This window comes from Epargyreus clarus, unplaced genomic scaffold (genome assembly GCF_041222505.1).
Source record: "Epargyreus clarus isolate Ecla_fem2 unplaced genomic scaffold, WU_Ecla_fem_2.2 ptg000002l, whole genome shotgun sequence".
Taxonomy (NCBI): Eukaryota; Metazoa; Arthropoda; class Insecta; order Lepidoptera; family Hesperiidae; genus Epargyreus; species Epargyreus clarus.
This window is the reverse complement of record NW_027332210.1, coordinates 4758964-4786855: the sequence shown is the minus strand read 5'-3', so window position 1 is coordinate 4786855 and position 27892 is coordinate 4758964. Positions and strand designations below refer to the sequence as shown.

The 27892-nt window shown below is 37.8% G+C and overlaps 1 protein-coding gene across 1 annotated transcript; it reads right to left on the bottom strand.

Annotated features, from left to right (window-relative positions):
* Window positions 1–5: 5 nt before the first annotated feature.
* Window positions 6–27892, bottom strand: nst (phosphoglucomutase 3-like protein nst). Its single transcript, XM_073078613.1, has 12 exons — window positions 27666–27892; window positions 23130–23200; window positions 15256–15388; window positions 14558–14653; window positions 13157–13308; window positions 12285–12487; window positions 11777–11901; window positions 11137–11296; window positions 8840–8994; window positions 8168–8357; window positions 6894–7064; window positions 6–6081 (listed from the first exon to the last, which is right to left on the bottom strand). The coding sequence occupies exons 1-12, from the start codon at window positions 27767–27769 to the stop codon at window positions 5995–5997; spliced, it is 1647 nt and encodes a 548-aa protein (XP_072934714.1). The 5' UTR covers window positions 27770–27892; the 3' UTR covers window positions 6–5994.

Sequence of the window (27892 nt, the reverse complement as noted above, 5' to 3'; positions counted from 1 at the left end):
GTAAGTAGTAGAGTAATATAGATATTTTAATTAATTATTTAAATGAACCGTTAACATGCGCGTAAAATAAAACATTATTGTAACAATTGCACACAAAAGTATTCATTTCAATAGTTTGTGAGACTGTACACACACTAAAATATATACATGTTGATATAATACACTAAAACATACAATACAATTTTTGGTAAAGAAAAATGTGTGTGTAATTCACGAAAATATTTCAATATGTATTTACCAGTTTTTTTTTTTAATTTTTAATTGTGTGTGTACAATGTTTTGTATACTATAGAAAAAATATTTTAAACCCCATATTCACTGGAAGACAATTAATAAAGGTAATAAACTAATAAAGTCCCGTAAAGGGTTTTTAGTTTTTAAACCTTCGTCTCCCATTTCAAGTTCGACGTCATAACACTGTCACTCTTTCTGTGACGTCACATTGTTACATTTTGTAAACTCTTTCTCTATTCAGTTTAGGATTTAAGGATCACAATGTTGTTAGGACACGAATAATCTGAAAACAAGTGTGTCTTCCAGTGAAATAGCGATTTATAGCATTTTTATTGTGGTAGTTTTATTGGTAAAGTATCTTAACAGTACGTAAAAATATGTCATGTGATAAAATACAAAATATTAGCAACTGTTGATTTTGTAAACATAAATAATGCAAAAATGCCAACCTTATATCGGGGAATCCGTTTCTTATGATAACTTATCAGACAAAGTATATACTATTCTGAATTTGCAATGAATAAAATCAAGGAATTACAATTATTTTGGTGAATTTTACAGTAAGTTTATAATTGCATATAATCAGTGATAGCCTAGTGGTTAAGAAACGGCCCCTTGGTCGAAGGTTCCAAGGTTCAAATCCCAGACACCGCTGATTTTTCAAAGTTGTGTGCGTATGAGAAGTTATTTACCACTTGCTTAAACGGTGAAGGAAAACATTATTAAGAAACCTGCTATAAAAAATGCCATGTCATAATTTAATTAAATCTTGTGTACATAGTACAAAAACAAAAGCAAATAAAAGCAAAAGCAAAATATTTTAATATGATATTCAATACCTAAATTACAAAGTCATACTCTCATACACAAATAGACGCATTTATATGAAACAATACACGTGTATAGATAATAGAATTGTTTGTTCAAATTTTAGCAGTTGCCAATATTTTGTAAAAATATTTAGTGAGAGTTTAAAAATACACAATTCTCGAGATTACGTTGATTTGAAGGCGATAAAGCAGTGATAAGGGACCAAAACACACCGTATCTCACGTCGCTCGTATCTAACGGAATTATGATAAAAATTTTGAGCATGCTTCAACAGACCTTCTGTTACTGATTCACATAATTATCCTTTGTTTAGAAAACACATCCTGTATAAAAATAATAAAAAGATGTGTTACATGCCGCGTTCTCTTGGCATTCGTCGTAAACTACGTACCTCTACAATGTCTTAAGTTTCCGTAGAATTTGTTACACAATCCAATACAAATATGCTGTCCACACATTTGAATTTGTGAAGACTTGTTCAAGTTTGACAAGCGTGTAGACGCAGCATTTTACCTAACGATTTTTTACTTTAATTTTTAAAAATGCTTCCCAATTATTAACTAAATACAGTACAGTTTGCGAGTTCCATTTTTTTTTTGGTTTTCAAGTTTGTTCAATGACAAAAATACCATAAGCTACTCTGCTAGTCAGTTACGTATGAAATTAATAAATATCACATATATTTCTAAACAAATCATAAAATTAATGTCATTTTGAACTGTATGTTCCTAAGCATATATAAGCAATATGTATGTAAGCTAATATAATTTCAATCATATATAAAAAAACAGATTCAGTTTGACAATTAATGAAACCAGAGATTATAAATGCTTTACGGAATTATTTAATTATTTCACATCACACATCTGCAAGGCAAGTAATTTTATCGTTATATAATTTTAATCGAATATTAAGCAAATTAATACCCTAGAACATAAAATTTTGTGATGGTTTTATTAAATAATATAGGCAATACAAATAATGTAGATCTTTATGTGTTTGTCCATACATCTGTTAATATTTTCGATAACAATAGAACACATTGAATTTCAGACGTTTATTTAAGAAAAAGCCAAAATGACTCATCTATATAAAAGTCATCGATTTTAACTCAATTTGTTATTTTCAAAAGATACATATACTGAACAACTTTTATATATATTATATGATAAAAAAAGGAAAGGTTTTATGTACCTTCGTACTATTCTGTTCTCATAAGCCTAACATTTTTTGTATGAAAACTTAACCATACACATTTTTATCTCGAATTCTTTTATATTATTCTGTACCTTAACAATTTTTCAAACATAAATTCAATAATAATTGTGATTCTGCCGTCTTCCCTTCACCCTTCTTATATTCCATTGTATTACGCATTACATAATGTGTTCCCACTTAATCAACTATTTCTTAAAAAGAAAATCATCTTATGAATATTACTGACTTACTACTTCTAAAGCCTAACTAAGATTTAGTTAAAAATGTAACATTGGTAAATTAAAATACGATACATGCATTTTTAAGCAATTATAGTGATCATTTCAATAAAACTATAGTAAAATTCTTTACAAATTAATCAAATTGTGTTTATTATTAGTTTGCAAATTATATATTGTTTTGGCTAATATAAGAAGCCGTTACTTATAATTATAGCTCTTCATAATATATGTACAATCAAGAACACAATTATTATTTGAACATAAATGAACACATTCTGTAATTATGTTGGAAGGACATTTATTACTGAGTTATAATTACTCCTAAAAAAGTCTAAAAGTCTTTGAATTGAAACAGAAATAAAAAAAAAACACTTGTATATATTTTTATAAGTAACAATTGAACAACTTCCACACAGATGGTAAGTGGAGATCTGTATACTCACTCCAGATACTCTAGAACTCCAGATAGAACAGGTTTTTTTTTATGATATAAGAGTAGCAGACGAGCATATAGTCCACCTGATGGTAAGTGGCTACTGCCGCCCATGGACATCTGTAATCAACCCCAGATAGGATTAGATATTCCTACCTGAGGTCGGCCACAGATGCGCCGCTACCCCTGAGGACTAAACTGGAACGCCTCGGAAAAGTCTGTCTCCCTTACCACACGCTTCAAACCGGAACACAGCAGCGTCTAACACTGCTGTTATTACGTAGAAATAGGTGTGGCGGTGGTGCCGCCGGAGTCCACAAAGGGTTCTACCACCTTCGATATATTTTCTACCTGAAGTCGATCACATATGCTTTACTACTCTTGAGGACTAAGATAGTTGCCTCATATAGACGCTTTCTACACTCACAGCCCCACACTAGGATTTCCTGTGTGGGTGTTATGGACACACAGCGACACAAAAACACCCAGACCCAGAAACAGAAACCTAAATTTATCATTTAGATATCTATCTGGCTGGGATCGAACCCGGGACCCTCTGCGCGTCAAACCAACACCCAGACCCAGAAACCTATAAATTAATCATTTAGATATCGGTCTGGCCGGGGATCAAACCTGGGACTCTCTACGCGTCAGACCGGTATGCTGACCGCTCCGCCACGCAGTCCTCAATATGTAAGTTAACCGAATAGAATATATTATTATATCGCTTATTTGAAAGACATGAGCAAGATATTGATTTCAAAATAAGTGTCTACACCTACAATCATATTTATTATTTTTCTAAAGCGTTTTACAAAGGATTCTTTTATACTATACTTGAAGGCACCTCAAATCAAATTTTTACTGATGAACATCAGTTTTAAAGATATTTTAAAATACAATAATGATTTAATCAATTGTATATAATATATTTATGACGATATATTAACGCTAATTATTCATATAACTACCAATGTCGATTTTTTAGTATAGTCCCCGTAAAACTGCTACTCCGCTCTGAATATAGAAATGAATCGCGTCGCCATAGCAAATTATATGACTAAACCTGCTCGCAACAACTTCAGAGCGGACTAGCAGTTTGGCGTGAACTATATTCTATTACAAAAAATGCAAGAATTTGATTGGGAAATAATAAAATTTTTGAAATATTTATATTTTATACATTCACATTTATAAGTAAACCAATTTAGACTAGGGCAACGTTGTACTATTTTTTTTTTAATTTTTCGACTAGGCTCTATATTAAAAAAGTTATTGAGCGGCACATAAACAAATATATGATTATTCTTTCATATTCAATTAGTAATATAAAAAAACAGCTGAAGCCTCATAAGAAAGGATTGATTGTTTTCATCATGAGAGAAGAACCTAATTTGAGTTCAAAACTTAAATAAATCATAGTTCCTCCGACGGATTTCGTCTAAGTTCAGAAACAAAAGTTAGAACTCTTGGTGGACGTAAAATAAAAAGATCTTAAAGATGTACCAAGATTAAGTAATAAAATCTTGGTAAATTAAGAATTAATGAAACAGAATGTTATAAGAACATTACACAATGAAATATTTCACTTTGATTGGCTCGGACAAGTATGCCAGATTCAGACCAATAACATTCATGAATGTGACTTTACATTCGATCTGATTGACTAATGTTTTACCAGAAATTTGGTTACTTTTCTAATGGAATATTAAGATGTATTTGTTAAAAAAAAACACTAATTATTTGGGATATTATTAATGTTTGTATGTATTTATATATTATGTATATTATTATGTACTTAAATCTATTGCGTGATTAGCTATTAATTATGCAAGTGAAGATAAGATTGGTCCATTAAATATATTTGTAAAATAATTTACGAATTAATTTATATTTATTATCTTGAGCCCAACACACAATATTATAATCTAATACACACATCTATAACATACTTGTACAAAAAAAATAACAATAATATGAATATTTGAATTAATGTGTCATATAACAGTTTAAGAAATTTGTAAACATTATTTTTGAAAATCGATTTGGGAATAACTGGGGCTCTTTTACAAAGAAATTAAATAATATTCGAAATTTTATTATAACGCATTAATAATATTTTTATTAAACAATATTTTGCCGTATTACAGTCGTGTGTATCGGATATAAACGTTAAAAAGATAATTAATTAAAGATAGATAAGATTTTTGGCCATATTCATCGTAAATATTATAAAAAAGTTTGAAATCGAAATATGCGGATAATTTGAACAAAATTGAGCAATATACTTTTAATATACCAATTGAATATTAAATTGAAATATCTATCTTGGACGGTACTTTAAAATGTGCATTTTTACAGCAGTTAATTACTATATTTAGCTACAATTACCTTTGCGGCAACTTTCCGCTACTCGTCAAGAGATGGCGCTAAAGTATCCTGAATCACGCTATCGAAGTTTTTTCAACATCTTGCATATATACAAGCTCCGAACTGAGACTATCGGAGATGTCTCTTTGTCAAACCTTAAACACTATGTGATTATGCGTCAAAAATGATGATATAATTAATTGTGTGGTCAACTTATCAACATTTCTTTACAATTTGTAAAAATTAAAAGAGCACCAAAACAAAAATATGAATTATAAAGCCATTTTGTGTAATAAAGTAATGCAAAATTTAACACCGCTATACCGAAAATAGTGCTTACTACATTTAGCACTACAATACGGTTTAGTTCTAGTAGTTTATTCCATGAACACAGCCAAAGACTGAACACTAATACCCAGAAAATATCTAAACTTAAAATTTAGAACTGTCTGACTGAAGCCGAATCTTCTATTAATCCAAAACATCCAATAAAATCTTACGTCATTATTAACCAAAGTAGTTTCAAACCCAAATCCAAAAAAATGCCTACCAAAGAGTGAATTTGCCAATTTCTGCCTACTAAAATCTGTCAAATTTCGATCTCTGGCACGCAAATATCGAATAGATTGAATATTAATAAGTTGTTAGTTTACAGCGATATTCTATTATGAACTGTTTGTAGTGAAACTATGCGGGTATTTCAGCTCTGGTGCCCACTCCGCCTGCTAAGTCAAACACCGCTTGAGCTACTTCCGCTGCTAATTTGTCGGCATTCTGAAACAAATACGGAATAATTTATTTAAGAATAGTTTGACGTATGTAATGTAGGGTTAAATTAATTACTATATTTTACAACCACACGGGGTTGGTTCGAATCAGGCGGCATCACTGTCACATCTTTCCCAATTTGCCTCACTCCTAATGATAGCAAAGTTAAGCGCTATGTTCTTATATGAAGTGTGTGGCAAGTGAAGGTTATCCAATTTTATTGTTGAAGGTAGAACCCTTTGTGGTTCGACTCCGGCGGCATCACCGCCACACCTATTTCTGCCTAATAACAGCAATGCTGCGTGTTTCGTTTTGAAGGGTGTGGTAAGAGAGACATATTTTTCCGAGGCGTTCCAGCTTAGTCCTCAGGGGTAGCAGCGCATCTGTGGCTGAACTCAGTTAGGAATATCTAATCCTATCTGGGGTTGATTACAGATTTCCGTTGGCGGCAGTAGCCACTTACCATCAGGTGGACTGCATGTTCGTCCGCTACTCCTATATTATAAAAAAGGCGTTTTCAGGAGCAATTTGTTGTCAAATTCTGATAGTTATCTAAGTCTTATTTGGACTGAATGGACTGCCATCTCGTTTACTACTTTAATATTGTAAAAAAGCACCATCTCTTGATGAGTTCCCACTCTGAACTAAACTGAAATGGACTCTCACCTCTTGTGTATCAGGTTCAGAGTACACCCGCACGACATCTTGGTGCCGGATGGTCGCACAAACGCCCTTCCACTAGTATAGTGCGAGACCAATTCGTCCACCCTAGTCTATAGATGTGAAAATATAACAGAATTTGTAATAAAAGTAATTACCTCCTGTGTGTCAGCTTCAGAGTACACCCGCACGACATCTTCGGTTCCAGACGGTCGCACGAAAGCCCTCCCGCTAGTGTAGTGCGAGACCAATTCGTCTATCCTCGTCTGTAGGCCTTCGGGGGCTGTGCACTGTCTTTCAGCATCCGTTGTCGATATTGCGTTGCGGTCCTGATATAACATTAAGATATTAGTAAACAACATCTTTTTTATTCTTAAATTGGTTAAAATTAAGCAAAAACAAATATAGTCTCCTCACTAGATCAAGTACAGATTCTTAAAATTCCTCATACTTAACTTCTCTCTATTCGAACACCTCTTTTAATGCCTCACTTGGGTAATGTATATTTCTTCATGTGTCCCTTTCTCTCTTTATGCCGTCTAACCCTCTGTGTAATTGTCACAGAATCTCTATCACTCTGTATTTCACCAAATGAAAAAAATAGTCATAATTTTGAACTCTAATAATAACTCACTACCGAGATTGAGTAATCTCTCTCTTTCTTCTATCTTTTCCACATGTCACACTCTCTTTCAAACACCTTTCTTAAGCCAACACTCATCTAATCTATCACTTTTTAATTTCTAACAAAATAACAATTCCTTATCACTCTTTACCTGTACAGTCACTTTAAGCTGTCGACACGGCAGATCGTCGTAGGCAGCCATCCATTGCGTTGCGTTCTGACCGCGAGCGCAAAGCACTGTCTCCACCAGAAACAGATCCTATATAGCGTCCCAAACACACTCTTACACCACTTCCTCTCTCTTTCTCACTCTCCACTCTATAACCTATCTCTATCACACTATCTCACCTTCTCTGTAACTTCCCCCCTTCAGATATTACAACAGTAGCTTTTTTTTAAAGACGATAATAATCTGTCATTATTCACCTTGTCTGTACAGTCAAAATAAAGCTGACAACATAATAAATCACAATTAACCGACATCATCCCTCTCTCTCACTCTCGCTTCATCTCTCTCTTTTCATTCATGACATTCTAAATTTCCACGAAATTTTTCATATTTTTGCATATATGCCTTATATATAAAATTCTCTTGTCACAATGTTAGTTACCGTACTCCTCCGAAACGGCTTTACCAATTTTCACAAAATTTTATATGCATACTCAGTAGATCTGAGAATCGGCTGCTATCTATTTTTCATACCTCTAAGTAACAAGGGTTTATTCACCCTTAACTTTTTTTACTTATATGGCAACACAACGTTTGCCGGGTCAGCTAGATTTTTTAATAAATATATCACTCCTTACCTGTACAGTAACTTTAAGCTGTCGACACGGTAGATCGTCGTAAGCGGCCATCCATTGCGTGGCGTTCTGTCCGCGAGCGCACAGCACTGTCTCCACCAGGAAGAGATCCGATATAGCGTCCCCTACTGTCTCGTTGGTCATATCAATGAAGTTGAGGAACAGTTGGGCTGCTTTACGTTCTTCTGGTTCCCTGAAAAGATATGGAATATTTTACGTAAGCTACTTTTTTATAATATAGGAGTAGCAGACAAGCTTTCAGTCCATCTGATGGTAAGTGGGTACTGCCGCTCATGAGAATCAACTTCAGATAGGATTAGATTCCTATTTGAGGTCGGCCACAGATGCGCCGCTACCCCGAGGATTAACCTAGAACGCCTCGGACATATATGTCTTCCTTACCACACCCTTCCAAACAGAACAACAGCGCTTAACACTGCTGTTAAATTAATTAGACATTTAATTTAAACTTAAATTCTCACTGCTGTATGTATATCTCATTCTTTAACATGTTCTGCAGCCCAAACGGCTTGATCGACTTTAACATATGAGGTGTCGTTGTGAAGACCAAATTGTGGGAGTAACATATAACATGCTATACTTTTAAGCAGCAAGTTTTATTTTTAAACGTAATTCTCTAGTTTTATTGTTATATACAATAATTTTGCAACTCACCCCTCCTCCGCAATCTTGCTTATAGTGGCTTTAGCCTGTTGACTGTACACCACAGTGCCGTGGCCGTTCGCCTCGAAGTATATCCCGATGTCGTACGACATTGCCGCGTGGTGGAGATGCTTCACTCCCGTCTTCACGCAGGTCACTGGGATTTTCTGTAATTTTTTATTTATTTTATTTTATTTATTTATTTATTTCAGACAACAAGGTCCATATTACATATACCTTACAGACTAACATACATATATATAGTTATAACTAAATCACGTATTTGCGGCGACGTGAGACGCGAGTTTGGTGACTTCCGGGGGTCCTCTCCGTCCACGGAACTTCCGGAACACAACTCCCTTCGGCCACAGCTCCTCCTTCTTCAGGAAGGTCGACAATTGCTCAGTTGGAACGCGTACAACGAATGAACTAAAGTTCACCGCGTTACGCGCCTCCAACTTTTCGACCACCAATCGGAACTTGGTTTTTACCACCAAATACTCCACTATGTCAGACGGCTTCGTGCTGTAGTGGAGCCGTGAGACATACACGTGCGACACAGGAACGGCAGGACGCAGGAGATGGTTAGATCCTGTCGGTGCTGTGCCACATTGGTTACGACAAGGAGGCTTTTTCTTCTTACGCACCACCTTAATAAAGCCATCCTTGTCCGCCGCATGGTTGGACACCGCACTGCATGGGGGTTCGTTGCGGGGGTTCCCACTTTCCCTCTCTGGCCTCGTTGTCTTCCGCTTCCCGGGTAGCTGGCGGGAGGCTGGAGGGTTCACGGGATTTTTATAAGTTTTATTCTTTGATTCGTTCATTCATTCTTTCATTCATTCAATTATTCTTTCGTTTGTTTGAATACTTAATGCATTACAATCCACTACAAATAAATAACTATCCCTTTAGGAGTTCTACCCAAACATGACTATGCATTTGGTGGCGATGCGCATTATGGTGGAAGCTAAAGTCTTCATACATTCCACATGTGCTTACCAGCTTCTGTGTGATGTATCTGGTGGAGGCGCCATTCGCGTAGGCGGTCTGCACCAGGCCTATCGTCAGTGCCGGGGCGTTGCAGGCCGTCTGCAGCTGGATGTAGCTACCAGGTGCAGTGTAACACTCACCAGCTCCTGTGTGATGTATCTGGTGGAGGCGCCATTCGCGTAGGCGGTCTGCACCAGGCCTATCGTCAGTGCCGGGGCGTTGCAGGCCGTCTGCAGCTGGATGTAGCTACCAGGTGCAGTGTAACACTCACCAGCTCCTGTGTGATGTATCTGGTGGAGGCGCCATTCGCGTAGGCGGTCTGCACCAGGCCTATCGTCAGTGCCGGGGCGTTGCAGGCCGTCTGCAGCTGGATGTAGCTACCAGGTGCAGTGTAACACTCACCAGCTCCTGTGTGATGTATCTGGTGGAGGCGCCATTCGCGTAGGCGGTCTGCACCAGGCCTATCGTCAGTGCCGGGGCGTTGCAGGCCGTCTGCAGCTGGATGTAGCTACCAGGTGCAGTGTAACACTCACCAGCTCCTGTGTGATGTATCTGGTGGAGGCGCCATTCGCGTAGGCGGTCTGCACCAGGCCTATCGTCAGTGCCGGGGCGTTGCAGGCCGTCTGCAGCTGGATGTAGCTACCAGGTGCAGTGTAACACTCACCAGCTCCTGTGTGATGTATCTGGTGGAGGCGCCATTCGCGTAGGCGGTCTGCACCAGGCCTATCGTCAGTGCCGGGGCGTTGCAGGCCGTCTGCAGCTGGATGTAGCTACCAGGTGCAGTGTAACACTCACCAGCTCCTGTGTGATGTATCTGGTGGAGGCGCCATTCGCGTAGGCGGTCTGCACCAGGCCTATCGTCAGTGCCGGGGCGTTGCAGGCCGTCTGCAGCTGGATGTAGCTACCAGGTGCAGTGTAACACTCACCAGCTCCTGTGTGATGTATCTGGTGGAGGCGCCATTCGCGTAGGCGGTCTGCACCAGGCCTATCGTCAGTGCCGGGGCGTTGCAGGCCGTCTGCAGCTGGATGTAGCTACCAGGTGCAGTGTAACACTCACCAGCTCCTGTGTGATGTATCTGGTGGAGGCGCCATTCGCGTAGGCGGTCTGCACCAGGCCTATCGTCAGTGCCGGGGCGTTGCAGGCCGTCTGCAGCTGGATGTAGCTACCAGGTGCAGTGTAACACTCACCAGCTCCTGTGTGATGTATCTGGTGGAGGCGCCATTCGCGTAGGCGGTCTGCACCAGGCCTATCGTCAGTGCCGGGGCGTTGCAGGCCGTCTGCAGCTGGATGTAGCCACCAGGTGCAGTGTAACACTCACCAGCTCCTGTGTGATGTATCTGGTGGAGGCGCCATTCGCGTAGGCGGTCTGCACCAGGCCTATCGTCAGTGCCGGGGCGTTGCAGGCCGTCTGCAGCTGGGTGATGTAGCTGGCCAGCAGTGTAGCTATACGATCACCGTCTAGTAGGTGCATTTTGTTCCTAGGAAGTAATGTTAAAATTAACTTAAACATTAGCTTTTGTTATATCACATTATTCTTTCATCGTTTGCATTTTCTTAATATTTATTTATGATCTCTTTGGGAATTAATTTGAACTGTAGCGTCTTAGACGACTATAGGATGTGAAAACATTTCTATGTTCTAGTAATGAAACGCATTTACAATGTTTTCTTACTAAGCGACTATAGAATTACGATTATGTTTTTTTCACTTGATAGTTTAGAGAATTTCAATATTAGCCTCAGTCATAAGTAACCTCAGTAAACGACGAAAAAAAAAACCGGAAAGAATCTATTAACGTTATTATCATAGAATAAAACGTCACAATTACATAGTAAATAAGGAGTAGCGGTTCGTAGCCCACTCGTGTGAAGCAGTTTTAAAACACTTGTCGTGAATATCCGATACATAATGAAATGTATAGATTTCGCCAAAATACTAGTATAAAATCACAACATACTTATCATCCAAATAGTAGTAGACGAGCCGATCACCGTCGCCGTCTAACGAGGCGACGCGCTGGAACGCCACGTGTTCCACGCCCACGGGCGGCTGTTGAGACACTTTCACGAAGTCCGCACCACACTGGACACAAAGTTTTATCTGTTTATTTATATTTAAGGATTAAAATTCAATGTTATATCTGTAGAAGATCATGTTTTGTGCTTTATTTTTTTATAATATTAGCGTAGCATACGAGCATGCAGTCGACTTGATGGCAAGTTGCTACTGCCGTCCATGGACATCTGTTATCAACCCCAGATAGCATTAGATTCCTACCTGAGATCGATCACAGATGCGTCGCTACCCCCGAGGTGTATTTAGGGATTTTCTTAAATAAATGCGTTTTTATTTTTTTTGCTACCATTACATGGACTGCATACTCGTCTGCTACTCCTATATGATATATTAAAAAATAACATAACATAAAGATGAACTCACGAGAAGGAATACAAATTAAAACTCACATTCAAATTCAACTTCCCTCCATTACCACCGAGATTATACAAATTGAGATCGAGTTCGCCGTCCAAGCTTTTCCTTATAATATTGAGCTTTTTCCCGCCGACGCCGTTAGCACCATCTACATATAACGTGGTGGAGTAATCACCCGTAACTGGTAACTTTTGCCGAATGTTCTTGAATGCGCCGACGATTTTTTCATAATATCCTGAAAGATACATAACCATTTTGTTGTATACACAATAGATATATTTAAATAGTTTTGACCTGTGTCTTTTATAAAATTGACGTTTCCTAAGCTCTTATGCTCATACAAAAAGTTAAAAGAAATGTTTTTATATCTAAAAAGTAGTTTCGGTAATTGTAAAAAAAGATTTTCTAATAGAAAAACTCCTTTACGGCGTTTGAAATGAAAATTCATGACTTTGTAGTTTTATATAGACTTATTTTTATGATAACAATACTTCTACTTATACAACATCATATAGGACATATATCGTGTCAATTACTAAATAATTAAAAAACTTCATAAAGCAAATTACTGTCATATAGGAATTGAGACTGCAATCCGTTACGTCGGCAAAATAAAATCCGCCTCTATCGTTTTAAAATTATCTATGTAACAATTAATATGTTCAGTACATTTTATGTTTAAAATCATCATCATCATCATCGACCCATTACTGTCCCACTGCTGGGCACGGGTCACCTCTCAAAATGAGAAGGATTAGGCCATAGTCCACCGCGCTGGCCAAGTGCGTATTAGTAGACTACACATATCTTTGAGTTTGTTTCTTTATGTTTGTGTTATTCCATATTTAAAAATATCGCAAAAAATTATTCTCTTTATTTGAAAAAAATCGCTAACATATCTTACCTTCCTCCGTAGGAGTGCCGTACGTGTTGTCATTACGACATTTGACACAGTAGTGAAGCATGGGCGTGGTCACGATACCGAACTCCTTGGGCGTGCCCTTCAGAGCGATCACACCGTGCACCGCAGCTGCTGCTAACCGAGGACTCGTGTATCTGGAAACCAAATATAGTAAAATATAGAAGTTTGAAGGTGATAGAACCCTTTGTGGTTAGACTCCGGCGGCACCATCGCCATGCCTATTTCTGCCTAATAATAGTGTGAAGCGCTGCTGTGTTCTAGTTTGAAGGGTGTGGTAAGGGACACATACTGTTCCAAGGCGTGCCAGCTTAGTCCTTTAGGGTATAAGAGTAGCCAACGAGCATGCAGTCCAAGTGATGATTACTGCCGCCCATGGACATCGTTAATCAACCTCTGGTAAGACTATAGTCCTACCTCAGGTCGGCCACAGATACGTACCCTTCAGGACAAAGTGGAAAGCCTCGTAAAAGTATGTCTCCCTTTTACGACATCATCCAAACCGGAACATGCAGCGCTTAATACTGCTGTTATTAGGCAGACTTAGGCGTAGCGGTGGTGCCTCCGGAGTACAACAACAAAGAGTTCTACTACCGTATTTACAAGCCAATTTCAGAGTTCATGAATACTTAGTCCTATAATTAAAACTTAAATGCTCTATCCCTTTCTATCGCGTTAGGAAGGAACAAGACAACGCCTTTCTATTGTTGTAACTCAATAGTCCTAGTTCCATTAAATTAAGTCCATCAGACGAAACTCACAATAGACTCAGGAAGTAACGTTTCTTTTCTATATATAGAGGACATTGTTAAGCCTTTAAAGAACCCTTTTGTATTGTTATTTTCAATGTCAATTTTACAGTAGGTCTCTTTTATAATATAGGAGTACCAAACGAGCAGCACTTGATGGCAAGTGTCTACTGCCGCGCCTGGACATCTGTAATCAACCCCAGATAAGATTAGAATCTTACCCGAGTTCGGGTAGAGATGCGCGGCTACTCCTGAGGACTAAACTAGAATGCATCGGAAAAGTATCTCCCTTACCACACCCTTCAAACCAGAACACAGCAGCGCTCAACACTGATGTTCATCATCATCAAGTCATTACTGTCCCACTGCTGGGCACAGGTCTCCTCTCAGAATTGGAATGATTAAGTCATAATTTCGCCGCACTCGTCAAATGCGAATCGGTGGACTTCACTGGTGCCTGGGATTTGAACCTCAGACCTCACAATCACGAGTTTCTTAACAAATATCTTCACTGCTTTTATTAGGCACATTGCTGATATATGGCAGAAATAGGTGTGGCGGTGGAGCCGTAATCGAACCAAAGAGAGTTTTACTACTTTCCATTTAGCTTACTCTCGCCTGGTACGGATATGCTTACCTGGTGTCCATGCCGATGTATACGCTAGCCTTGAGAGCCATGTCAGCGTTCACTTCTTTGATGACCTGTGCTGTTGTTGATTCTAAGTCATTGTCACTGAAATATAAAAAAAATGTTATTAAGACAAAAAGATGCATAAGCATTTGAAGATTTTTAACATAACATACGAAATATCATATGCGAGTCTGGGATTCGAACCCAGAATTTCGAACTTGGGATTTCGAAATTAACGCCACTGTCTCATCAAATATAACATAGTATTGAAGTCGTAGTATAGTTTTGCAAGTGTTGTCACATTGCCTGAGGGGTTATTGTTTTTCAAGCGTACATATGTATGTCTAATTCTTTAGCATGCCCTGCAGCCCATAAGACTTGACATAGGAGGTGTTATTGGATTCGTCTGAATATTGCGTTGGCTTTCGCTTTTTATTATAACTTGTTAATGCTGTTAAAAGAATTTCGAAATTATTACTTAAATAATTATAGACTGCCGGACCCCCTAACAAAATTTGTCCTGAGAATTGACATATCTATGGCTATATTTTTTCAAAAAAGTGTCTTGAGAATTGCCTTAGTCTATCGCCTCTCCAAAAATCTTTGAGCAAAGGTCAGAAACCCCCGGCTAATGAGAGAAACTTATCTACTAAAATTTCCAAAGGATTTCCTAATTCAAAAAAACACTTATCAAGAATCCTTACCTGACATTAGCGAGCCTGGTAGCGATCTCCTCCCAGCTCTGCTCCAGCATCTCTCCGTCAGGGTCCACGAGCTTCACACCGTTGTCCGGCTCCAGGTTGTGAGAGGCGGTTATCATCATGCCGATTGTGCGACCTGGTGATAAAATAGTAGTATTAGCAGAGAAGTATGTGTTAAAAATATACATATGAAAACATGTAAATGTTTTTTTGTGATGGATTTTATCCAGCCAGATATTTTATTTCATTTTCATCTTAACCACAAGACTATCAAAAGCAGTGATAGCCTAGTGGTTAAGAAACTCTGCCTCTCGATCGAGGGGTCCGAGGTTCAAATCTCAGGCACGCACCTCTAATTTTTCAAAACATCGTGAGAAAACCTGCATACCTGAGATATCTTAAAAAAAAACAAGTGTTCTAAGGTGTGTGTAGTCTACCAATACGCACTTGGCCAGCGCGGTGGACTATGGCCTAATCCTTCTCATTATGAGAGGAGACCCGTGCCCAATAATCGGACAGTAATGGGTTGATGATGATTTAATTTTCATACAACGCCAAGAACAATTTTCCCTCCATAAATAGGGGAGGTTTATAGAATTTTCTATAAGCGGACTATTCCGCGGCTCCTTTGCGGTTTAGTGGAGGAAGGTACGAGGAAATGATCTACTAATAACAAGAGGGTGTCAGGTGTTATCCGTAAGACCCGCGACGAGATTTAACGACTGTAACACAATGATGATACCAGAGTTTAACATGGCCTCCGAAATATGAAAGCGTACATGAGAATAGCGCACTACCACAACTGCTTCAGACCTGCGACAGCATTCAACTATCAGTTGATATGTTAAGGTCCTTTTTTATAATATAAGAGTAGCAGACGAGCATGCAGTCCACCTGATGGTAAGTGGCTACTGCCGCCCATGGACATCTGTAATCAACCCCAGATAGGATTAGATATACCTGAGGTCGGCCACAGATGCGCCGCTACCCCTGAGGACTAAGCTGGAACGCCTCGGAAAAGTCTGTCTCCCTTACCACACCCTTCAAACCGGAACACAGCAGCGCTTAACACTGCTGTTATTAGGTAGAAATAGGTGTGGCGGTGGTGCCGCCGGAGTCGAACCACAATGGGTTCTACCACCTTCGTCTACATAAAATACAAGCATTTATGGGTGTTTTATGGGTAAAACCTTAAAACCAGTAGTGTAAAAGACACATGGTGTAGCATTGGCGTCGCCGAAGTTTTATTGTAGTAACACCTTCATTGATAAAATCATCCGACCAGGAAATAAAGTTTTCTATCGATTCCAATAGTGAATAGAATATGAAAAATCCATTTAAGCTTCGATAATTGGTTCTACACTGACCTAGATTTAGATTGCATTCAATCGATGAACACACGACCTTTCTCCTAATAGACTAGAGATACAAAGCCTTTGCCTACAAAGCAACTCAATTTAAAATTTATTTTTCTATATCAATACATACGATATCAGTATATTGCCACTATATTTTTTGGTACGGAGGTATCGAAAAATTTGGGTAATTTTATCACATAATCATTTCAGTTAATTTGTAAATTTATTAATTGCCGAGTACCTAAAAATTAGACGTAGGTAAAAAACAGGGTTGTTTCCCGTCCGAAAAAAGATGAAAGTCGGCCAATTATGCAAGATTATTCCTGAAACAATTAGCTGATTGACAAATGAAGCAACCATCTTAATCGGAAGTGGCAAAGCATCTGTGATCAACTTCAGGTGAAACCTGCTCTAGAAAGGACTTTGTCTCCAGATCTCCCTACGCGGCAGTGAGCACTTACCATCAGGTGGACTGCACGCTATATTGCCACTCCAATCTTATAAAGAACCATATTATCTTAGGTACTATATTTTGTATACGTACGTGCCTAATATTATTTTATTTCCAATAAACTTCAAAACTAACTGTAAAACTATTTTCCTGGACTTCTAATTTGGTACCTTATTATTTTACCAAATTGAACAACAACAAAATAGATATTAACCTCGTATCCAATACTTTGCCTACCGTACCGTACCAAAAGATCGTTATTAACAATTTCTTCATAACAAACATTGTCAAATTTCAATCTTCGAGGTAAAAATTCGATAGATACGAGTAGTTTATTACTAACGGGCATTAGTCGCATGAAATATCAGACAAAGCCACGCACTTTCTCCCCTCCATAGCCGTTATTGAATAAATTGAGGCATTTCCGCAGTTCCCAGACGCGGTGTAATACGGGTCACATATCGTGCAGGCGAAATTGCATACCACACGAACGCTCATATTTGTATTACGAACATCTTTACAGCATTGTATAACCTCCGCCTATGGACTTAGGATGACCACACATTGGCTATCTCCACGCTCGACCACCGGACTGTCGCCCGCGTCCTCGTGAATTCGAGGGGCAGGTGTCCTCTGACCACCTGGAGGACTGAAAATCTGCACTCGCAGCCTGGCACACGTCACATAGAGGACCGAATGCTGCACCGCTGCCTCACGGCAGTTCACAACACCGGTGGGCAGTGTACTCACTGAGGAGATTGCCCGGGTAAGGAGGGATCCCTCGAGGCCCGTAAACCCTGCGCCACGCGGCGAAGTCACGCCGCGGCATAGGACGACCGCTTTCTTTTCGTTCGTTCGACATTGGCTATCGCTTAAGCAACTCGTAGCTTTCGCGATTAAATAGTCGTCGACTTTTCGGCGTCTTTTTTATGCGGACTTGCAGTCTACCTGATGGTAAGGGGCTACTACCGCCCATGGGCATATGTAATCAAGCCCAGATGAGGTAAGTCCTGCCTGAGGTCGACCATAGTGCGTTGTTGTTCCTGGGGACTAAGTTGGAACGCCTCGTATAATTATGACACCCTTATCACACTCTTCTAACTAGAAAACTGCACACACTCTTGTTATTAGGTAGAAATAGGTATCGACTGTCGTAGTGGTGCCGTCGGTGTAGACACACAAAATGTTCTATCACTGTGTGAGCATTATGGCCTGAGCAACTGTAGCTTTACGAATAATGGGTCTGACAAAAGTTGCTCGGGTGAATTTAGTAGCTTAGGTATGATAGTAGCAGAGGTGTAGTTGACAAAATGTTGATAGGTTTATTGAATAACATCAAACAAGTGTCGCTTGTCGGTCGCTCAAACAACAAATTTGACGCCTGAACGATAGCGGCAAACGGTAATAGTTTCTCAAAATTTTAAGTTTTAAGTAAATAGGCCATAACAACGGCCATTTATTTTGACAATTGCTCTACAAGAAATTTTATTCAAAATCACATATTTTCAAGTCATTATGCATTATTCGTGTCAAATAGGTATGGAAGATGTGCACAGAGCTTTATAAAGTTCTAGATTAGTGCCACAAATAGAAACTATTCAACAAGCGCCGCTGACCTGGTGCCATTCGTTTGAAGTGCAAAAATCGAGTTTACGACAGGATACAGACTGTTCGCTCTAAACGCCATAAACATGAACCGTGCCAATAGTTCCTTTTATCTAATATTATCTTTGCGAATAGGTAACACCGATAGAATTGATTGCTATCGATGAGATAAGAAAACTATTGTTTACTTTCTTGATGTTGATTGTGATGGTCATGATCAGTTATTTTATAGTAATGAAGGCGTGTAATTTGTACGCCTACTCCTTAATGAAGAAGGAAATCAAGACAAATGGAAGCTATAGTCTAGAGCCACACTTTAATCCCGTCCGAAAATTGGCATAAAAAAGACCTTTTTTTACTTTCTTTTTTTCTTTCGAATATGACAATCGTTTCATCAGCTACAGATTGGGTAAATAATATGTACATATATACGTATACGAATAGATCTTCGAAAAAAATGTTAAATTCCCTAAAACTTGTAACCCTCGAGAAAGGTCAATCTAGGTCGTCTCCTCAATGTTTCGTAAAAGTTACATTTTTTCAAGGCTGATTGACCACACCAACAATCAACATCAACTGTTTCGCTATAGAAGACGATCATAGTAAACCATCCTGTCGCTGATAAGACCTGTCTAACCTTACTAAACGTAGCCAAATGGATAAATGGTGGAAGTCCCTCCACCGTTTAGTGTTTCCGTGAACCGGACGTACTGACACCGTGTCTTGAAATAGCTTTCCGCGTGCACATTGCATCGTACTGCACCGCATTCTTTTATCGATCCACGAAAAGTTCGGGTCGGAATTTTATTAGCGTAGATGGAGTCAAAATAAAAGTAGTTTTTTTTTATAATATGGGAGTAGCAAACGAGCATGCAGTCTACCTGATGGTAAGTGGCTACTGCCGCCTATGAACATCTGTGATTAACCCCAGATAGGATTAGATATTCCTACCTGAAGTCGGCCTCAGATTCGCCGCTACCCTTGAGGACTAAGCTGGAAGGCCACGAAAAAGTATGTCTCCCTTACCACAACCTTCAAACCAGAACACGTAACGCTTAAGACTGCTGTTATGAGGCAAAAATTGGTGTGGCGGTGGTGCCGCCTGAGTCGACCCACAAAGGGTTCTACCACCTTTGAAAATTACTAATCTACTATTGTATATTAAAAACTTGTTCTCCCTCTTCAGGCCACAGGCGTATACTCCATTTGTGATCAACTTTACGTAGGTGAAATTCTATTACGTTTATGAACTATTTCGTTGAGTTTACCTAAATTAAATGGACTACACATACGTCATATAGGTCAAACATTTTACGATTGAACTAGTCGTTTCCACAATTTTGAAAATCGAATGATACCTCGTGTGTTCAAAATGTTCAAATCCGTCAAGACGTTTAGAATTCTAGGTGTTCCAAAGACAAATCAAATCAAATCATTTTTTTTATTCAAAATAGGTTCTTTACAGAGCACTGTTTGAATGTCAATACAACTACCACCACTTCACAAGGTGTTTCGTTATGAAGAAGCGGCGAAAGAAACTCCATAACACACATCTTTTTTTCAGACTGATACATACTTACATTACCCTTCACAATATAATACAATATTGCATATTGTATATGCATTACAATAACAATAATCAATGATTTTAACTAAGATATTGTCCGCGTAAAATTGCTAGTCCGCTCTGAATATAGAAATGAATCGTGTCGCCATAGCAAATTGTATGACTACACCTGCTCCCAACAAATTCAGAGCGGACTAGGAGTTTGGCGCGTACTATACCATCAATTTTAAAATATACTTGCAAAAAACATGTTGCTTCTTAAAAGTAGTACACAATTTGGAATGATATTTAAAGGCGCTAGCACATCGCTGGATGCCCTAAGAGGGTTAATAGAACGCGACTACGCTAGAGATGGGTATGCAATAGTTCTTTATAAGGTGACCTATTTGGAGTTTCAATGCTCCCATTCATCCGATACGAAATGGAGCATTGCGCGGAAATAATTAATGAGTTTTTCAACTTTATTAAAAAAAATGGTCGTGCAGCCGTATTAATAGTAAAGGTTTATTTTCAAGGATTTAAAAAAAATAATTTTCTTTTAATACCGTCTACCGTTATAAATAAGTAATATATAAAAAATCAAGTATAATTACGATTCAAGAAATAGAGCCCTGTGACAAGAGAGCAAAGGCTTAGTGATAGGGTTCCGCTTTTATCCTTTGGGAACGGAACCCTAAAAACTCCCCGTAACAAACACATTTATTATGAGTATGATAATATTATGAGTATTTAGCAGCGGAAAAAGTAGGCTTAAAAATAATGAAAAATAAAATAATCTTTACCAACAGAAGAAATACGACATACGCCTTTTTTTACAACACAGTAAATTACATGTTTGGACTAAACTTTAAGATATTTTTATCAAACTTTTTAGTACAAATATTAACCACAACAACAAACACAAAAGCCCCTAAAACTGAAATATTTTTAAGAGATACGGCATTGCGGTTTAGAGCCCAAAAAATTAATGATAAATTATTCCCATTATTAAATGGGGTGTGAAAGTTCATTGATCTGTTCAAAGGCGGTCAGAAATAGGTTACACAAACCGCTTTATAAATGCGGTGTCGTTTATAACAACAAGTTATGAAACATTTATCAGTTATCAGAGAAATGTGGGCATCCGGCCAATCTTATGTTGGTAAGCGCTTACTTCCCGTAGTTACTTATACGAAAATTTTTGGACTTAGTACCCATTTATGGCAATAATATCAAATAAACCCGCAATATTTTTTACATAACAGAAAAAATTTTGAAGGTGGAAGAACCCTTTGTGGATCGACTCCGGCGGCAGTATCGCCACGCCTATTTCTGCCTCATAACAGCAGTGTTAAGCGCTGCTGTGTTCTGGCATGAAGGGTGTGGTAAGGGAGACATTCTTTTCCGAGGCGTTACAGCTTAGTCCTCAGGGGTAGCGGCGCATCTGTAGCCGGCCTCAGGTAGGAATATCTAATGTTATCTAGGGTAGATCACAGATGTCAATGGGCGGCAGTAGCCACTTACCATCAGGTGGACATGCACTCCACTTGACGGTAAGTGGCTCGTCGTCTTCTCCTATATTATAGAAAAAAGTCAAAATTCATCCTGTTAATTTAGACTTACAGTACCTATTCCGATTAGCCACGCATGGAATCACACCTTTATTGGTTCATGGAAAAACGAAAGATAAGTGTAATCATTGAATCACTTTACCAATGAGCTGATAAGAATACGTGTTTATTAAACAATACAATGCATATACAACACTCTAAACTGGTTTTATTTATAAAATGTAAGTGTCTGAACACATGATATTGAGTGGTCGATGCCACCTATTGACATCTGTCATCATCATCATCATGAATCCATTGTTACCCCACTGCTAGGAACAGATCTCCTCTCAGAATGACGAGGATTAGGTCATATTCCACCGCGCTGGTCAAGTGCGTATTGCTAGACTTCACATACCTTTGAAAACTTTTTCTCGGGTATGCAGGTTTCCTCACTATGTTTTCCCTTACCGTTTGAAGCAAGTTATAATTAATTTCTAATCCTCTCTGACATCTGTAATCAACCCCAAAAGTAGTAGCACTATACTTTGACAAAGAGAGAACTCTTGCGAGACTAAGGGATCATGTTTGGACAGAGGCCGTGCTAAAACAGTCTTAATTCAGAGCTTTTATATGCAAGTTAGTGAGAAAACTTCGATAGCGTCATTCAGAAACTCGTATCGCTAAATACGAGTTACGGGTAGTCATCACAGGACTAACGTGTTAGTCGAGATCGGCGTTCCTATCATTGAGAAGTTAAAATGACTCTTTTTTTAAGACCCTGCTGCTCAGATCTTGAAGGCGGTAGAACCCTTTGTGGTTCGACTCGGGGGGCACAACCGCCACACCTATTTCTGCCTTATAACAGCAGCGTTTTAAGCGCTGCTGTGTTCCGTTTTGAAGGGTGTGGTAAGGGAGACATACTTTTCCGAGGCGTTCCAGCTTAGTCCTCAGGGGTATCGCGCATCTGTGGCCGACTTCCGGTAGGAATATCTAATCCTATCTGGGGTCACAACAAAAAAGATCACAACTGAAAATAAAACAGCGCTTGAAATTGCCGTTATAAGGTAAAAATAAGGCTTAGTAAAGCCACATTTATAAATATTACTGGTCTCCTCCTCATTAATATAAATCAATCACATAAGCAAAGAAATAGCGTGCGAAGCAATCAACGTACAATCTAAATAAAAAATTTAGTGCAAATGAATTATCAGCGTCATTGAATGATATGAGAAGACTGCCTCTTCCAGCACAGTTGTATACCCGGGTTGAATTGTGTACAAAAAATAGACCCATTCGGTTACCACAGCAGCACTGACGAGCCATCAATTTGAATATTACGTGAGATTTTTTTACGAAATACTTGCCATTCTTGACCCGGGAGCGGATGACGGCCAGAAGTCCCATTCGGTACACGACATGTTCCAGGAGACTCGCTCTGGAAACAATTTTCAAAAATTACAAGGGCTACTAATTTTTGCGTTCCGTAACAAAAGGGTAAAACGAGACCTTATTGCTAAACCTCTGCTATGAGTCCGTCTATCACCATTTGATCATCCATTGATCTATTTGATCATTGAACCATAATAGATAGACATTTGAAATTTATACAAAATGTATATTGCTATAACCGCTAAAATTAAACAAATATTAAAAATAAAAAAAGTTTAGTAACGTAAAATACCAGTTTCGACCCGCCATAAAAGAAAAGAAAAGATTCGTCTTTTTTCGAGTTTATCTGAGTGAATAGTTTGCTAAGATTTTCTCTATGAAATACTAATGTATATCAAAAGACCATTTAGCCTACTTAGTTGTAAATGGTCACTGACCCTAATAAACATCTATAAACGACCTTAAATAGGACAGAAGTGCTATCAGATCACAGGGTCGATCCCACATGCATTTCTGCTCCTGTAGATAAATCAGTCAAGCCTCATCAAAGTTTCTACCGGAGGCCCTTCGTTCTTGTCGACTTGACGAGAATATTGTTATTTATACATCTTACACATAAAGCAAATTATTATTATGGATCTAAATGGACTCTACGATCGCAGGTTACGAAGGTAGGCTCTTAGAAAAGCTTCATGAATTATATCTCTAGCAAATTAACGGATCACTCGAAACCCTGAAATGCTCATGAAACCACCATTGATCTGCCACCTAAGGTCAAATTATATTTAAAGTCAAGATTAACTTCACTAATTCTCTTCCCTGAGCTAAGACTGAACGACAAAATATCATCTCTTTCAAAGTTCCATCCTTTGTTTGTTTAACCGCTTTTGCTTCGTCCATGGAATATGTTATGTGGTTGTTGTGTCTATAAATAAATAAATAAATCTCTTACAAAATGAAACTTATTGTTTGCAGGTTAAAATTTAGTAGAACTAGATACGCTGCGCTACACATTCGATTCCACTGAAGATTAAAAATGTATAGTTTTGTAGCAGGATTGTTACGCAAAGACTACCTTGCAGTTGAAAGTATGTCAAATACGAAGTTCGTAAGCAAAAATACATGCCTAATGATCCCTGCACTACTCCACGTAGTCGGTTGTCATGGTTACGCGGACAGACAACATTCAAACCTATAACCTATATATGTAGATTATTATGGATAGATATTATATATACTACTAGTGAGATACTAAGATACCTATACTATTCATTCGAATTGAGTTTTAAGGATAGCAGCAACGATTGTTAAGGGAATAATCTTTTCCCGGCCTAGTTTTCACTTACATGATAGGATTTTATATTAATCACAAAATCATAAGAAATCTGTGTTTAGTTAGGATTTTAAATATTCTTAAAGCAGCAATGACTATTTTAAATCTTTAAAAAAATCGTCGCCATGTCCGACATAAAGGCCCGACACTCGGGGCTCATTACTCATTACCCAATTGGGGCTCAATCAATACTCGACACCCGATCGGGGCTCAATACACGATACCCAACACTCGGGGCTTACTACTCATTACCCGATTGGGGCTCAATACTCGACACCCGATCGGGGCTCAATACACGATACCCGACACTCGGGGCTCAATACTCATTACCCGATTGGGGCTCAATACTCGACACCCGATCGGGGCTCAATACAAGATACCCGAGACTCGGCGGTCAATACTCTAAACTCGGTACCCGATACTGTCGGGTACACATGACTATGTTTCCTAATTTAAATACCCGTAGAAACTAGATGAGCTCTTCTCGCAAAGATATACTTATTACAAAATATTATTACAAATATATACATTTTAAGTGCAGTGTAAATCAAGGTCTCCTAGCTGAATCATTATAATGTTGTTAAAGTCATTTACATATCTTAAAGGCATCTGTATATTAATGTGCTTCTATGATTCACCTTTGAATATAATAAGTCCAATGTACAATATTTTATATCTGTAATCTAGTTGTGTTTACTGCATTAATTAAGCACAATAGAATTTTGGTGAGATTGTGGTTAAGTATAAATAAATTATAATTATAAATGAATCATGTGACTTTGTTTGTTTGTTTTCGTCACTTTCATGTGTTACTACATAACCAATTGCCTTGAAATTTTGTACATATGTTATCAGGAGTTCAGAAAAGGAAATAGGGTGACTTTTATCCCGAAAAAAAATACCGTTCCCCAGGGACAAATAGACAGACCTGTTTCGCTTGCGGTCACAGGTCGTCAAAAGCTAGTAGGTACATAATACATTGTCCCTGTAGTTCCGGGACCAGAATAGGGCTACGGTATACCCTGCCTGTCATAAGAGGCGACTAAAAGGGATGTTTCTAGGGTTGCGAGCAGCAAGAGAACGGGAAGGACGGCGGTTGTATACCGGGGACCTTTTAAAGGTTTCCCCCTCATAAAGAAAAAAAAATACATAATATTGTTGTTATGAATTCATGCATATTCATAAATCAGTCTTAAGTTTTTATGTTTAAACTTTTTTGTTACATCAAATTAATTATTTGAATCCTATAACAAAGTTATAGAATCAACATTTTTTATATAACCATGATTTCTACTAACAATGCTACTTACTTTGTTATTATCTTTAGGGAATAAACAAGGACAAGAAATGAATAGAATTCCCAAGATACTAGCAACATTTGCTAGGGTTGCCAGATTAATTACTCACAATTTGAAATTAAACGGAATAAAGTAATTAACATATTTTTAATTGAATGGATAAGGCAACACAACCAACTCTTATCAAAATAATGTAAAGGAAACAGGTATTGTAAATCAATTGTCCAATCAAAATTACAATACAAAGGGATATAAGGTGCCAAAATTTCACAAATATAGTACTAATTTATTCTACCGTATATCATATGTTGACCCTATTCGAAAATTCTTTGATAATAAAAAAATGATAAGATCTTTTGACTACTACATTTGTTCAACATTTAAAAATAAATTGTTTTCATTAGTGACTTCAAAGCTTACACACTTTATGAAAAATAGAGTTAAAAAACATCCAACAGGATAATATTATATAGTAATTTAAAGAATTTTTTGCAAGCAAGAATGAGAGTTAAATGCTAAACAGTAACATATTTTTAAATCCCAGAAAAGCTCCAATCATTAGCTTTTGGTAACCCCTCTTATAAAAGTACCAAAATAGATATGCTATAAATAAAATTATTTCGATTTCAATACAGCTAAATATGGGTGGCCAATAAACAAAAATATTTAGATAAAGAACTCCTGAGTATTCACAGTAAAGTGCTTGGCAATGTTCCAATTGTATTTTAGATATAAGATCATGAAATGGTTTTACTCCAGGTATAGTATAGGTACAAAGATTTCTTATTATTTTAATATTACAAAGTATTTAGTCTACCTAATCTTTATATATATATTTTTAATGTGCGTGTGCATGTCACTGAAATCCTCCTAAATGAGTGGACTGATTTTGATGAAATTTGTTGTGTGTGTTCAAGGGGACTTGAGAATAGTTTAGATTAAATTTAGTCCGTGGGAAAGGTTTTTTTAATTAATTTTTAATTCATAATTAGTTGTTGACTTTGTAATGTTTCACATTGGATTCGACAGACTTCGGTACCATCGCAGTTTCAAATATTCTATCTACTTTTCAAACCTGTAAGTGATAAGGGTTGTTCACCCTTAACATTTTTTTTATTTATATGGCAACACAACGTTTGCCGAGTCAGCTAGTATAATATATGTTTACTGCCATGGACATTTCTTAGCAATTCCATATAGAATTCTACCGGAACTCGATGACAGATACTTTGCCACTTTTGAGGATTAAAATAATGAGGATTGACCTCACATGTAAATCAGGGAACATCCACAAAATTATATATATTATCTGTTAAGTTCTACATGAAAAAATTGCATTCCAATTTTTTATTTGTTTTATAAATAATATTATTATCTATTTATAATCTGTATTTATAAACTATATTTAGCACATACATAATAAATAGTGCATTAATGGACTAATGGCTAATTACCCTTGTGTCAACATTCCTGCAATTAATTCAATGTCGTGTACCCTTAATGAGCTAATGTAAGTCAACAAGGTCTTAATTAATTTGATAGCGAATGCGTAATCATATGTCTGGTTTCGTATTAATATTTTTCTTCCGCGATTTGCCTACTATCATAACATGAGTAATCTTTGTTGTAGATTAATACTGAAGTCATTGACCAAGTGCTTCCCGTTATAAACTATCTTATAGGTGACTCACATCTACTTTATTATTTAACGAATGCAAAAGGAATAGTGTCCTTCTATGCCTTCCGCAATTTGCCGACGTGACACTTTCAAATACCAATTTACATACATTCTTCACAAAATTTCGCAATTTTAATTAATTTTATAAACGAAATACTCTTTTTCAGTAACAAATGGTGAATTACGAATAAATTTTACTCACTTTGTACGGAATCCGGCTGTGCCGTATTGAATGAAAACGTCCGTAGTTTTCGGATGCATTTCTCTGGCGAACGCGTACACGACTCGTAAGCTACTTGGCGGCATCGTGTTCGGCGAAATTAATTTATAAGGCCGCGTATATCTCAGGTACAATCACTTGGAATCAACAAACGAGATTTCTACATTCCCGCACTGACAGCGCCGAACGAGTTTTAACAAAAAAAGAAC

Excerpts from the sequence above, each read along its gene's own strand:
- nst (XM_073078613.1), bottom strand. The coding sequence starts at position 27,769 with ATGCCGCCAAGTAGCTTACGAGTCGTGTACGCGTTCGCCAGAGAAATG. Across the intron at positions 8,995-11,136 it reads GATACATCACACAGGAGCTG|AAAATCCCAGTGACCTGCGT; the intron begins GTGAGTGTTACA and ends AAAAAATTACAG. Across the intron at positions 8,358-8,839 it reads AGCAAGATTGCGGAGGAGGG|GGAACCAGAAGAACGTAAAG; the intron begins GTGAGTTGCAAA and ends ATATCTTTTCAG.